Source organism: Pristiophorus japonicus, chromosome 32 (genome assembly GCF_044704955.1).
Source record: "Pristiophorus japonicus isolate sPriJap1 chromosome 32, sPriJap1.hap1, whole genome shotgun sequence".
NCBI lineage: Eukaryota > Metazoa > Chordata > Chondrichthyes > Pristiophoridae > Pristiophorus > Pristiophorus japonicus.
Window position 1 is genome coordinate 3,928,846 of NC_092008.1, and position 13,815 is coordinate 3,942,660.

General features: G+C 55.5%; 1 protein-coding gene across 2 annotated transcripts in view; it reads left to right on the forward strand.

Moving 5' to 3' along the window:
* LOC139240450 (structural maintenance of chromosomes protein 1A) overlaps positions 1 to 8,252 on the forward strand; it is a 72,439-nt gene extending 64,187 nt beyond the window's left edge. For both annotated transcript variants that reach the window (XM_070868976.1, XM_070868977.1), the window contains exons 23-25: positions 199 to 268; positions 1,480 to 1,590; positions 6,391 to 8,252. In XM_070868976.1, the coding sequence (XP_070725077.1) occupies positions 199 to 268; positions 1,480 to 1,590; positions 6,391 to 6,471 (262 nt within the window). In that variant the 3' untranslated portion in view covers positions 6,472 to 8,252. The remainder of the gene's footprint in view (positions 1 to 198; positions 269 to 1,479; positions 1,591 to 6,390) is intronic.
* Positions 8,253 to 13,815: the final 5,563 nt, after the last annotated feature.

A 13,815-nucleotide genomic window follows, 5' to 3' on the forward strand; every position in this document is an offset into this window, starting at 1 on the left:
TAGGAACAGGAGGAGGCTGTTCAGCCCCTCGAGTCTGTTACATTAGGGACAGGAGGCCGTTCATCGCCCATTCTCCACCCTGGGAACTCCAGCGGTGCTGGGCTCTGGTTTGGGGTCCGTCTTGTTGGAACTGTGGGCTGCCAGGGCTCGGGGACACATTGTTAATGTGCTGCTCACCAGGTTGTGCTCTCTCCCCAGCTACAAACCCGCCCCCTTCTTTGTTTTGGATGAGATTGACGCCGCCCTCGACAATACAAACATCGGGAAGGTGAGTGCTTTCGTAGCGATCCGCACAGACCCCGCGATTAACGTCCAACGATGCAGGAGGGAGTCTGCCCCTGCCATCTCCCTCCCCCTGTCACAGTTACTGGGTCTCTGAGGGCACGTGTCCAACACATTCACCCTCGCACTTACCTCAGCTCACGTACTCTCAATCACTCTCACTCTCTCGCTCTTACTGACACTCAGTCACTCTCGCATGTGCCACCTCTCCCCTGCCCTCCCTCGCTCACTCCGTCCCTCTGCCTCCCTCCCTCGCTCGCCCTCCCTCGCTCGCCCGCCCTCCCTCGCTCCCTCACTCTTGCCCTCCCTCGCTCCCTCACTCCTGCCCTCGCCCGCCCTCCCTCCCTCACTCCTGCCCTCGCCCGCGCTCGCCCTCCCTCCCTCCCTCCTGCCCTCGCTCGCCCGCCCTCCCTCCCTCACTCCTGCCCTCGCCCGCGCTCGCCCTTCCTCCCTCACTCCCTCACTCCTGCCCTCGCTCGCCCGCCCTCCCTCCCTCACTCCTGCCCTCGCCCGCGCTCGCCCTTCCTCCCTCACTCCCTCACTCCTGCCCTCGCTCGCCCGCCCTCCCTCCCTCCTGCCCTCGCTCATGCCTTCACTGCTGCGCCCCCTCCCTCTCTCACACTCACTCTTGCCCCCTCTCCCTCCCTCACTCTTGCCCCCCTCTCCCATCCTCACTCTTGCAGCCCTCCCCCTCACACTGGAGGCGGGGGAGGGAGGTTGGCGTGTCGCCCTTGATCTCGGGTTCCTACGCCGCTCCCAGTAGTCAGCCGTGATGCCAGCCCACCCCGACGCTGGTTTTGCCCCTGGCCCCCCCCTCCGCTGTCGGCAAAGCAAGAGCTGATTTTTTTTAAAAACCCTTACCCTAAACACAGACTCCTCTTTCCAGCCTCACCCAGTCAGCTGCTGACCCGGGCTCCAGGTTATATCCCGAGCCTGGGCTAAGTGAGCTCATCCTGTGGTGGAGGCGGGAGGGTGCAGTCGTTCACCCGTTTCCGCCCACCCTCCCCCCCCCCAAAGTAGTTCGCTGCAGAGTGTCGGGCGAGCGCTGCCGTGGTGCTCCATGTAGTCGAATAGCCCGCCATGGAAAGGCGGCGGGTGGCGGTGCCCTCGTGCCCTGGACGGAGTCTGAACCCTCGAGGGGAGGGGTGGGGGAGTACGGGTCGACCATTTGATGGTAGGATTGTGGCCTTTCCGCAGGTTGCCAATTACATCAAGGAGCAATCTGTCAACAACTTCCAGGCTGTGGTCATCTCCCTGAAAGAAGAATTCTACACCAAGGCCGACGCACTGATCGGAGTCTACCCCGAGGTACGTGACCGCTCTCTCGCCCCTCCTCCTGTGCCACCTCCTCTGGACTTAACCGAAAGACCCACTCCTTCCGGGACGGGGTTTTGGTGGGAGTTCAATGCATTCATATAAAATTCTGACGGGATCGGGACAGGTTGGATGCAGGAAGAATGTTCCCGATGTTGGGGAAGTCCAGAACCAGGGATCACAGTCTAAGGATAAGGGGTAAGCCATTTAGGACCGAGATGAGGAGAAACTTCTTCACTCAGAGAGTTGTGAACCTGTGGAATTCTCTACCACAGAGAGTTGTTGAGGCCCAGTTCGTTGGATATATTCAAAAGGGAGTTAGATGTGGCCCTTGCGGCCAAAGGGATCAAGAGGTATGGACAGAAAGCAGGAATGGGGTACTGAGGTGAATGATCAGCCATGATCATATTGAATGGTGGTGCAGGCTCGAAGGGCCGAATGGCCTATTCCTGCACCTATTTTCTATGTTTCTATATCGTAAGAACATAAGAAATAGGAGCAGGAGTCGGCCGTTCGGCCCCTCGAGCCTGCTCCGCCATTTAATACGATCGCGGCTGATCCGATCATGGACCCAGCTCCACTTCCCCGCCCGCCCCTTCACTCCCTTATCGCTCAAAAATCTGTCTATCTCCACCTTAAATATATTCAATGACCCAGCCCCCCACAGCTCTCTGGGGCAGAGAATCCCACAGATTCACCAGAAGAAATTCCTCCTCATCTCCGTCTTAAACGGGCGACCCCTTATTCTGAGACTATGTGCTCCCTAGTTCTAGATTTTCCCCCACGAGGGGGAAACATCCTCTCTGCATCCACCCTGTCCAGCCCCCCTCAGAATCTGATACGTTTCGATAAGATCGCCTCTCATCCTTCTGAATTCCAATGAGTAGAGGCCCAACCTGCTCAACCTTTCCTCATAAGTCAACCCCCTCATCCCCGGAATCGACCGAGTGAACCTTCTCTGAACTGCCTCCAAAGCAAGTATATCCTTTTGTAAATACGGAGACCAGAACTGCACGCAGTACTCCAGGTGTGGCCTCACCAATCCCCTGTATAACTGGAGCAAGACTTCCCTGCTTTTATACTCCATCCCCTTTGCAATAAAGGCCAAGATTCCATTGGCCCTTCCTGATCACTTGCTGTACCTGCATACTATCTTTTTGTGTTTCATGCACAAGGATCCCCAGGTCCCCTCTGTACCTCAGCATTTTGTAATCTTTCTCGCCATTTAAATAATAATTTTGCTTTTTAATTCTTGCTACCAAAGTGGATAACCTCCCATCTGCCAAATTGTTGCCCACTCACTCAGCCCGGTCTATATCCCTTTAGCGAATTCTTTAGTGTCTGCTTCACAACTTGCTCTCTTCCCGCCCCCAACCGCATGGCAAGTCAAACAGCAACACAAAGCAGGGCGGGGTTGGGGGGGGGGGTCTCGGCACAGCCTCCCCGCAAGGCCCGTGACACCGCCGAGCTATTCCTGGCCGATCGGACGAGGTTTCTCTTGCAGCCCAGCGAGAGGAAAACTGAACCAGCTTCCAGGAACATCTGGAGCGGCAAATTGCATGTGAACCCTGATAAACATCATTTCTTGGCAGCCTTCCCGATTCCTGCAAGCCACGGGCTGAAAGAGCCAGTTGGCAAAGTTCTCTCCGCCTCCCCTTCCTCCTCCCCCCCCCCCCCTGGCCCAGCGCCATTTAATCTCGCAGTCCTCGACTTAAACCCGCCCCCCAAAAAAAACACAAATCGAGAGAGTGTGTGCGTGCGCAGGACTGGCAGGAAGGCACCAGCCGGCACTCGGAAGTGCACTTGAAAATGAGGGTGTGAATTACGTAATCGATTTAGCTGAGGAAAGACTGGAGGAGGCTCAAGTGGAGCATAAAAGCAGGGAAGTCCCGCAACAACGGTACAGGGGTATTGGCGAGGCCACACCTGGAGTACTGCGTGCAGTTCTGGTCTCCGTATTTGCGAAAGGATACGCTCGCATTGGAGGCTGTTCAGAGAAGGTTCACTCGGTTGAATCCGGAGGTGAGGGGGGGGGGGTTGTCTTATGAGGAACGGTGGAGCAGGTTGGGCCTCTACTCATTGGAATTCAGAAGCATAGAAAATAGGTGCAGGAGTAGGCCATTCGGCCCTTCGAGCCTGCACCGCCATTCAGTGCATGAACATGCAACTTCAGTACCCCATTCCTGCTTTCTCGCCATACCCCAGAAGAACGAGAGGTGATCTTATCGAGACGTATAAGATTATGAGGTGGATGCAGAGAATTTTTTTCTCCGAAATTGGCCTGGGTTTTTAATCTGGATTTTGCCTCTCCCAGGAGATCGCGTGGCTCCGGTTGGGGTGGAGCGAAGAATGTTTCAGTGTGAGGGGTGTCGCAGTTGTGTGGGGCGGACTGGTTGGGCTGGGTGCTCTTTGCCTTTCCGCCATTGTTCACGGGTTTATATGTAACCTTCAGGGCTGCTGACCAAGGGCCGTGCGGCTCTTTGTCGGCCGGCGCGGACACGATGGGCCGGAATGGCCTCCTTCTGCGCTGTAAATTTCTATATTTCTAGGATGTTTCCACTGATGGGGGAGACTAGAACTAGGGGGCATAATCTCAGAATAAGGGGCCGTCCATTTAAAACTGAGATGAGGAGGAATTTCTCTCTGAGGGTTGTAAACCTGTGGAATTCGCTGCCTCAGAGAGCTCTGGAAGCCGGGACATTGAGTAAATTTAAGACAGAGATAGACAGTTTCTTAACCGATAAGGGGGCAGGCAGGGAAGTGGAGCTGAGTCCATGATCGGATCAGCCATGATCGTATTAAATGGCGGAGCAGGCTCGAGGGGCCATATGGCCTACTCCTGCTCCTATTTCTTATAGAAAACATAGAAAATAGGTGCAGGAGTAGGCCATTCGGCCCTTCGAGCCTGCACCGCCATTCAATGAGTTCATGGCTGAACATGCAACTTCAGTACCCCATTCCTGCTTTCTCGCCATACCCCTTGATCCCCCGAGTAGTAAGGACTACATCTAACTCCCTTTTTGAATATATTTAGTGAATTGGCCTCAACAACTTTCTGTGGTAGAGAATTCCACAGGTTCACCACTCTCTGGGTGAAGAAGTTTCTCCTCATCTCGGTCCTAAATGGCTTACCCCTTATCCTTCGACTGTGACCCCTGGTTCTGGGCTTCCCCAACATTCATAAGAACATAAGAATTAGGAGCAGGAGTCGGCCCCTCGAGCCTGCTCCGTCATTTAATACGACCATGGCTGATCCGATCATGGACTCAGCTCCACTTCCCCGCCCGCTCCCCATAACCCTCGACTCCCCTATAGTCCCATCTCCACCTCCGGAATGAAACATTGCCAATTTAAAGGGGGTTTGCAGGGAACAGAGAGACCTGGTGAGTCGGGGGGGGGGCTGGTGTGTACACAAACTTCGAAGTTGGGAAGGTTTGAAAAACTTTCGGATCCTGGGTTTTTGAGGCAAAGAGTTGCGAAAGCCAGGATGTTATGGCTAAACGCTTTATAAAACACTGGATGGGGAGATTTTGAACCAATAAGGGAATTAAGGGTTACGGGGAGCGGGCGGGTAAGTGGAGCTGAGTCCACGGCCAGATCAGCCATGATCTTGTTGAATGGCGGAGCAGGCTCGAGGGGCCGAATGGCCGACTCCTGTTCCTAATCCTTATGTTCTTACGGCCCCAGCTGGAGGATTGTGTCCAATTCTGGCCATTGAAAGAACTTAACTATTAATCCCGTTCCCCCCTGCCCTTTCCCCACAGCCCCGGCACATTTCCCCTTTGCGTATTTATCCAATTCCCGGTTTGAAAGTTACTATTGAATCTGCTCCCACCGCCCTTTCAGGCAGCGCGTTCCCGATCGCAAACAACTTGCCGCGTAAAAACACATTCTCCCCCTCGGGTTCCATCACCGATTATCGTCAATCTGTGTCATAAAAACATGGAAAATAGGTGCAGGAGTAGGCCATTCGGCCCTTCGAGCCTGCACCGCCATTCAATGAGTTCATGGCTGAACATGCAACTTCAGTACCCCATTCCTGCTTTCTCTCCATACCCCCTGATCCCTTTAGCCGTAAGGGCCGCATCTAACTCCCTTTTGAATATATCCAACGAACTGGCCTCAACAACTCTCTGCGGTAGAGAATTCCACAGGTTCACCACTCTCTGAGTGAAGAAGTTTCTCCTCATCTCGGTCCTAAATGGCTTACCCCTTATCCTTAGACTGTGACCCCTGGTTCTGGACTTCCCCAACATCGGGAACATTCTTCCTGCATCTAACCTGTCCAGTCCCGTCAGAATTTTAAATGTTTCTATGAGATCCCCTCTCATTCTTCTAAACTCCAGTGAATATAAGCCCAGTCGATCCAGTCTTCATATGTCAGTCCTGCCATCCCGGGAATCAGTCTGGTGAACCTTCGCTGCACTCCCTCAATAGCAAGAGTGTCCCTCTGGTTACTGGCCCTCCTGCCCCGGGAACAGTTCCTCCCGATCCACGCCATCAAAACCCCTCGTGATTGTGAACACCTCTATTAAACCTCCCCTTAACCTTCACTGCTCCAAGGAGAACAGCCCCAGCTTCTCCAGTCTCTCCGCGTCACTGAATTGCCTCCGTTATGAGAGAATTTCCCATGTCCCCCTCCCCATCCCCACTTGAAAGCTAACTGCATCGACCGAAATCTTGCAGTTCAGTGTCCCCCGCGGGAGCTCCCCTCTCGAGGGTGGGGGTGGGCAAAACGGCTGCTCTTTCCCCCTGGCCGTTTTATTTAATATCTTTCTCTCCTTTTTCTTCCAGCAAGGGGACTGCGTCATCAGCAAGGTGCTGACCTTCGACCTGACTGGGTTCCCAGAAGCTGGTCCGTCACCGAATGAGTAATCTGAGGGAGGGAGAAGGGGCGGCGGGGGAGGGTGGAGGGGAGCGCGTGCAGTACTGTGTGCGTGTGTGTTGGGCGACTGAGGGAAGGGTCAGAGAACACCCCCTCCTCTGGCTTGGCGCCTTCTCGTGATGCTCCGACCCCTGCCGAGGTCGCCCCGTGCCGGGGGGAGGGGGGGGGGGGGAGAGCTGAGGGGGCGGCGGCGAGGCCTTCGTGCTTTCCTCGCCCGCGAGTCGGAGGCTGGTGTATTCGGGCGCTCCCGCCCCTTCTGCTCTCGAGCGCTCCCGACCCGTGTCCCGCCCTCACGCCACTATTCCCGGCAATCCCTGTCCCGTTCCTGCGTGAGGAATGCCGGCTGTTTTTTTTAATTTTAATTTTACTTTTTTTTTTAAAACGGTAAGCTCGGCAGAATTATGAAACATTTCCCCCGCCCCCGTGCTGCGTTGACGTGCCGGCTCGAACCCGTTCCAAGTCGGGGAAAGTTCGCCCGCTGACTCTCCCGCGTTGCCTTGCCCCGAAGCGACTGCGTCTGGCCGGCATTTCGCGCGACGGCCGTGTGATTGCGCCTCCACGGAGTGTTTCGTCGCGTCTCGTTAACCTCCGCCCTTTGACCCAGCCCCGGCGAGATAGCCGGGTCGCTTGCTCGACACCGTGCGATGCTGGCGAAGTGTTCGATCGAAGCTTCGGGTAAGGAGGAGGGGAGCGGGGGGCGATAACTTGCCTCCTTCGAGTTTGCCGTGCGGCAGCATCGAATCGTGGAGAGAGAGAGAGGATTTTTTTGTGTGTGTGTGTGTGTGTGTGGCGCGTGCACAGCGCACAGCCACTCATACGAGGGAGTGGTGAAGCGTCGTTTTAAAACCGGGACCGCCTCTCGCTTGTCCTCTTCCCCCAAGTCCTTTTTTTGGATTGAAAGTCCCTCCCCACGCCTTGAGACCCAGCATCACTGGGAGCGCGCGAGAGAGAGGGCGAGGGAGCGCGCGAGAGAGAGGGCGAGGGAGCGCGCGAGAGAGAGGGCGAGGGAGCGCGCGCGAGAGAGAGGGCGAGGGAGCGCGCGAGAGAGAGGGCGAGGGAGCGCGCGAGAGAGAGGGCGAGGGAGCGCGCGCGAGAGAGGGCGAGGGAGCGCGCGCGAGAGAGAGGGCGAGGGAGCGCGCGCCAGAGAGAGGGCGAGGGAGCGCGCGAGAGAGAGGGCGAGGGAGCGCGCGAGAGAGAGGGCGAGGGAGCGCGCGAGAGAGAGGGCGAGGGAGCGCGCGAGAGAGAGGGCGAGGGAGCGCGCGAGAGAGGGGGCGAGGGAGCGCGCGAGAGAGAGGGCGAGGGAGCGCGCGAGAGAGAGGGCGAGGGAGCGCGCGAGAGAGAGGGCGAGAGAGCGCGAGCTCGCGAGAGCTTCAAGTGCCGCTCGTGTCCCCAAATCCATTCCCACCCAGTGCGGAAGCATGGGATTTGCCGCAAGTTTGATGCCCGAGGACTGAGATCCCGAGGCGGGACGGTAAAATATATAAACCCGTTGCTTTCTGAGATGATTTGGATATTTGATAGCTAGCGTGTTAGGATCATGGTCTGTTTGCTGTGTTAGAAGGAATTTAAGTTCCCGTCGCTTACCCTGTCGGGTCGCTGTGTAACGAACGTTGATAATCGTGCTCTGTGTAATAGTGATTGGAAGTTCATTTCCCTTTTGTTTTTTTTTTAGAACGAATCATGTTCAACTGCGTATCGCAGCTTTGTGCAAAAATCACGCTTGTCGTGAATTTTTTTCCTCCCCCCAATAAAAATCGGTTTTATTAACTTAGCTGGTATGTTGTTGAATTTGCCGGCCCGCACAGTGTTTTGTTGCACGCACAGCGAATCGTAGTCAGTCTCTCGGAATCGAGGGCGACTTGCTCCCAGGCTAAGCTGCGTTCTCAGGTGACCGATGGGCTCAATGCGGGACCGACAGTCTCTGTCACAGGCGGTGTCTGGAGCAGATGAGGGGCGGAGGGACGGGTGGGTGGGGTGCCGAGATTGTCGCGCGCTCCTTCCGCTGTCTGCCCTTGGCTTTCCGCGTGCTCCCGGCGAAGAGACTCGAGGTGTTCGGTGTCTTTCCTCCACTTTGAGCTGGCCTTGGGCCACAGACTCCCGGGTGTCGGTGGGGATGTTGCATTTTTTTTTTTTTTCCCCAAGGAGGCTTTGAAGGCGTCCCTGGTGACGTTTCCTCTGCCCACCTGGGGCTCGCTTGCCGTGTCGGAGCGATTCATTTGGGAGTCTCGTGTCTGGGGACATGCGGACAATGTGGCCCGCCCAACGGAGCTGGCCGAGTGTGGTCAGTGCTTCGATGTTGGCCTGGTCGAGAACACTGGCGTTGGTGCGTCTGTCCTCCCGGGGGGGGGGGGGATTTGCAGGATCTTGCGATGGCTTCGTTGGTGGTATTTCTCCAGTGCTGTGAGGTGCCCACTGTACATGGTCCATGTCTCTGAACCCATACAGGAGGGCGGGTATCACCACTGCTGTGCAGACCATGAGCTCGGGGCTGGGTTTGAGATCCTGGTCTCTTCAAACGCCCTCTTCCTCGGGCGACCGAAGGCTGCACTGGAGGCAGTGTTGGACTTTGCCATTGACGTCTGCCTTTGCTGTGACAGTCGGCTCCCGAGGTATGGGAAAACAGTCCACGTTGTCCGAGGCCTCGTGGATTTTGATAACCAGGGGTGGTGGTGGGGAGGGGGCAGGTTGCTGGAGCACCGTTGTCTTGCTGCTGTTTAGCGTAAGGCCCCGTGCTCTCGTACGCCTCGACGCAGGTGTTGACGTTGGCTTGGAGCTTGGCCTCCGAGTGTGCGCAGACACAAGCGTCGTCCGCGTACTGCAGTTCGATGACCGAGGATGGGGGCGACCAATGTATTTTTAACCCGGTTCCTCTCTTCTCCCCCCCCCCTCCCCTTCACTTCTGGCCCCTCGCCTGCTGTTCACGCCCCCAACCCCCGCCTCGGGGCCTGACTGTGTGAGTCACTGGGATTCAGCATCATTCCCTCTTTTTCCCCCCCCCCCCCCCCCCCCTTCGCCTTGTTATCCAGCTGCCAGCAGGTCAGGGCTTCTCGCCCGGCAGTGCCGGAGCAGTTTCACGTACAGACCTGTCTCCTGTCGTCGTGCTCCTGAGGGGGGGAGATCTTGAGCTAACGGAACAGCGCAGTTCGGGCGTGCGTTGTACAGCCACCGCCCTATGAAGGTCAACCTAGAAAATAGGAGCAGGCCATTCGGCCCTTCGAGCCTGCACCGCCATGCAATATCATGGCTGATCATTCCCTCAGGACCCCATTCCTGCTTTCTCTCCATACCCACTGATCTCTTTAGCCGTAAGGGCCACATCTAACTCCCTTTTGAATATATCGAACGAACTGGCCTCAACAACTTTCTGTGGTAGAGAATTCCACAGGTTCACCACTCTCTGGGTGAAGAAGTTTCTCCTCATCTCGGTCCTAAATGGCTTACCCCTTATCCTTAGACTGTGACCCCTGGTTCTGGACTTCCCCAACATCGGGAACATTCTTCCTGCATCTAGCCTGTCCAATCCCGTCAGAATTTTATATGTTTCTATGAGATCCTCTCTCATTGCTATTGAGGGAGTGCAGCGAAGGTTCACCAGACTGATTCCCGGGATGGCTGGACTGACATATAAGGAGAGACTGGATCGACTGGGCCTTTATTCACTGGAGTTTAGAAGGATGAGAGGGGACCTCATAGAAACATACAAAATTCTGACGGGACTGGACAGGTTAGATGCAGGAAGAATGTTCCCGATGTTGGGGAAGTCCAGAACCAGGGGTTACAGTCTAAGGATAAGGGGTAAGCTATTTAGGACCGAGATGAGGAGAAACTACTTCACTCAGAGTTGTGAACCTGTGGAATTCTCTACCACAGAGAGTTGTTGAGGCCAGTTCGTTAGATATATTCAAGAGGGAGTTAGATGTGGCCCTTATGGCTAAAGGGATCAAGGGGTTATGGAGAGAAAGCAGGAATGGGGTACTGAGGTGAATGATCAGCCATGATCTTATTGAATGGTGGTGCAGGCTCGAATGGCCTACTCCTGCACCTATTTTCCATGTTTCTATTCTTCTAAACGCCAGTGAATACAGGCCTAGTCGATCCAGTCTGTCTTCATATGTCACTCCTGCCATCCCGGGAATCAGTTTGGTGAACCTTCGCTGCACTCCCTCAATAGCAAGAACGTCCTTCCTCAGATTAGGAGACCAAAACTGAACACAATATTCCAGGTGTGGCCTCACCAAGGCCCTGTACAACTGCAGTAAGACCTCCCTGCTCCTGTACTCAAATCCCCTCGCTGTGAAGGCCAACATACCATTTGCCACCTTCACCGCCTGCATGCCAACTTTCTGTGGTAGAGAATTCCACAGGTTCACCACTCTCTGAGTGAAGAAGTTTCTCCTCATCTCGGTCCTAAATGGCTTACCCCTTATCCTTAGACTGGTAACTCAGAAGGGGTGAACTGCATCACCATAAGCAGTCCCTTGTATCGAGGATGACTTGCTTCCTCGCCGATGAGGGCTGAGTTCACAGCTGCTTCAATGAAGGACCTGATATTCCAGATCCTGAACTACATCCTGAAGGGTGGAAGATGCCTGCGGGTGGATTGTTTTAACGCGGGGTGACCATTGCACACCAGTCACCAGACGGGGCTTGACGGAGCCAGGTCTTGGCCCAGGGGCAAGGGTCAACCAGGACGACTGGAGACCAGCTCTGCTGCACGGACCCAGTGCGCGCACACATCGCACAGTGTGGGCTGGGCCCCGATCACGTCCCTCTACGAACTTATCGCCGCTCTTCCGCCCCGACCTCGCTGCTTATGCTGTACCTGTCGGCCGTCGGCCTCCTGCAGCAAGCGGCCCGCGCTGCTCCCTGCGGTGGCCCTGGCCTGCTTGATGGTCTTGCAGGCCCTGGACCGTGTCGATTTCCAGGCTGGGCCCCACCGCACGCTGCTCCCTCCAATGGGCCCCGGCCACCGACGCAGCCTTTCAATGGCGGCACGTCACTGCAGGGAGCTGTGCGTGCTGCCGCAGGAGGGAGAGGGCTATGAAACATAGAAACATAGAAAATAGGTGCAGGAGTAGGCCATTCGGCCCTTCTAGCCTGCACCGCCATTCAATGAGTTCATGGCTGAACATTCAACTTCAGTACCCCATTCCTGCTTTCTCGCCATACCCCTTGATCCCCCTAGCAGTAAGGACCTCATCTAACTCCTTTTTGAATATATTTAGTGAATTGGCCTCAACAACTTTCTGTGGTAGAGAATTCCACAGGTTCACCACTCTCTGGGTGAAGAAGTTCCTCCGCATCTCGGTCTTAAATGGCTTACCCCTTATCCTTAGACTGTGACCCCTGGTTCTGGACTTCCCCAACATTGGGAACATTCTTCCTGCATCTAACCTGTCTAACCCTGTCAGAATTTTATATGTTTCTATGAGGTCCCCTCTCATTCTTCTGAACTCCAGTGAATACAAGCCCAGTTGATCCAGTCTTTCTTGATAGGTCAGTCCCGCCATCCCGGGAATCAGTCTGGTGAACCTTCGCTGCACTCCCTCAATAGCAAGAATGTCCTTCCTCAGGTTAGGAGACCAAAACTGTACACAATACTCCAGGTGTGGCCTCACCAATGCCCTGTACAACTGTAGCAACACCTCCCTGCCCCTGTACTCAAATCCCCTTGCTATGAAGGCCAACATGCCATTTGCTTTCTTAACCGCCTGCTGTACCTGCATGCCAACCTTCAATGACTGATGTACCATGACACCCAGGTCTCTTTGCACCTCCCCTTTTCCTAATCTGTCACCATTCAGATAATAGTCTGTCTCTCTGTTTTTACCACCAAAGTGGATAACCTCACATTTATCCACATTATACTTCATCTGCCATGCATTTGCCCACTCACCTAACCTATCCAAGTCGCTCTGCAGCCTCACAGCATCCTCCTCGCAGCTCACACTGCCACCCAACTTAGTGTCATCCGCAAATTTGGAGATACTACATTTAATCCCCTCATCTAAATCATTAATGTACAGTGTAAACAGCTGGGGCCCCAGCACAGAACCTTGCGGTACCCCACTAGTCACTGCCTGCCATTCTGAAAAGTACCCATTTACTCCTACTCTTTGCTTCCTGTCTGACAACCAGTTCTCAATCCATGTCAGTACACTACCCCCAATCCCATGTGCTCTAACTTTGCACATCAATCTCTTGTGTGGGACCTTGTCGAAAGCCTTCTGAAAGTCCAAATATACCACATCAACTGGTTCTCCCTTATCCACTCTACTGGAAACATCCTCAAAAGCCAGGTCGTTGCTTTGCAGTGGGGGGAGGGGGAAGGTGCGGCAAAAGTCCATAGAGAGACGTGACCGGGGGCCCAGGAGAGGCGTGAGTTCAGGGGCCCAGGGGCAGCACGGGCCCAGCCCACACTGTGCGCGATATGTGGGCGCACTGGGTCCGTGCAGCAGAGCTGGTCTCCAGTCGTCCTGGTTAACCCTTGCCCCTGGACCAAGACCTCGCTCTGTCAAGCCCCGTGTGGTGGCTGGTGTGCAACGGTCACCCCGCGTTAAAAAAAATCCACCCACAGGCATCTCCCACCCTTCAGGATGTCGTTCGGGATCCGGAATATTAGGTCCTTCCCTGAAACACCTGTGAACTCGTCCCTTTTTGGCGTTGGAAGCAAGTCATCCTCGCTTCGAGGGATCACCGATGATGATGAGGAGCGCAGACATCTTGTGGGTTTGTGAGGCTGAAAAAGGTTGCAGAGATAGGGAGGCGTGAAGAGTGATTTGTCAACAAGGAGGAGAATTTTGAAATCGAGGCATTGTTTAACCGGGAGCCAGTGTAGGTCAGTGAGCACAGGAGGTGATGGGTGAGCGGGACTGGGTGTGAGTTAGGACACGGGGCAGCGAGCACAGGGGGTGATGGGTGAGCGGGACTGGGTACGAGTTAGGACACGGGGCAGCGAGCACAGGGGGTGATGGGTGAGCGGGACTGGGTACGAGTTAGGACACGGGGCAGCGAGCACAGGGGGTGATGGGTGAGCGGGACTGGGTACGAGTTAGGACACGGGGCAGCGAGCACAGGGGGTGATGGGTGAGCGGGACTGGGTACGAGTTAGGACACGGGGTCAGCGAGCACAGGGGCTGATGGGTGAGCCGGACTGGGTACGAGTTAGGACACGGGGTCAGCGAGCACAGGGGGTGATGGGTGAGCGGGACTGGGTACAAGTTAGGACACGGGTCAGCGAGCACAGTGGGTGATGGGTGAGCGGGACTGGGTACGAGTTAGGACACGGGGTCAGCGAGCACAGGGAGTGATGGGTGAGCGGGACTGGGTACGAG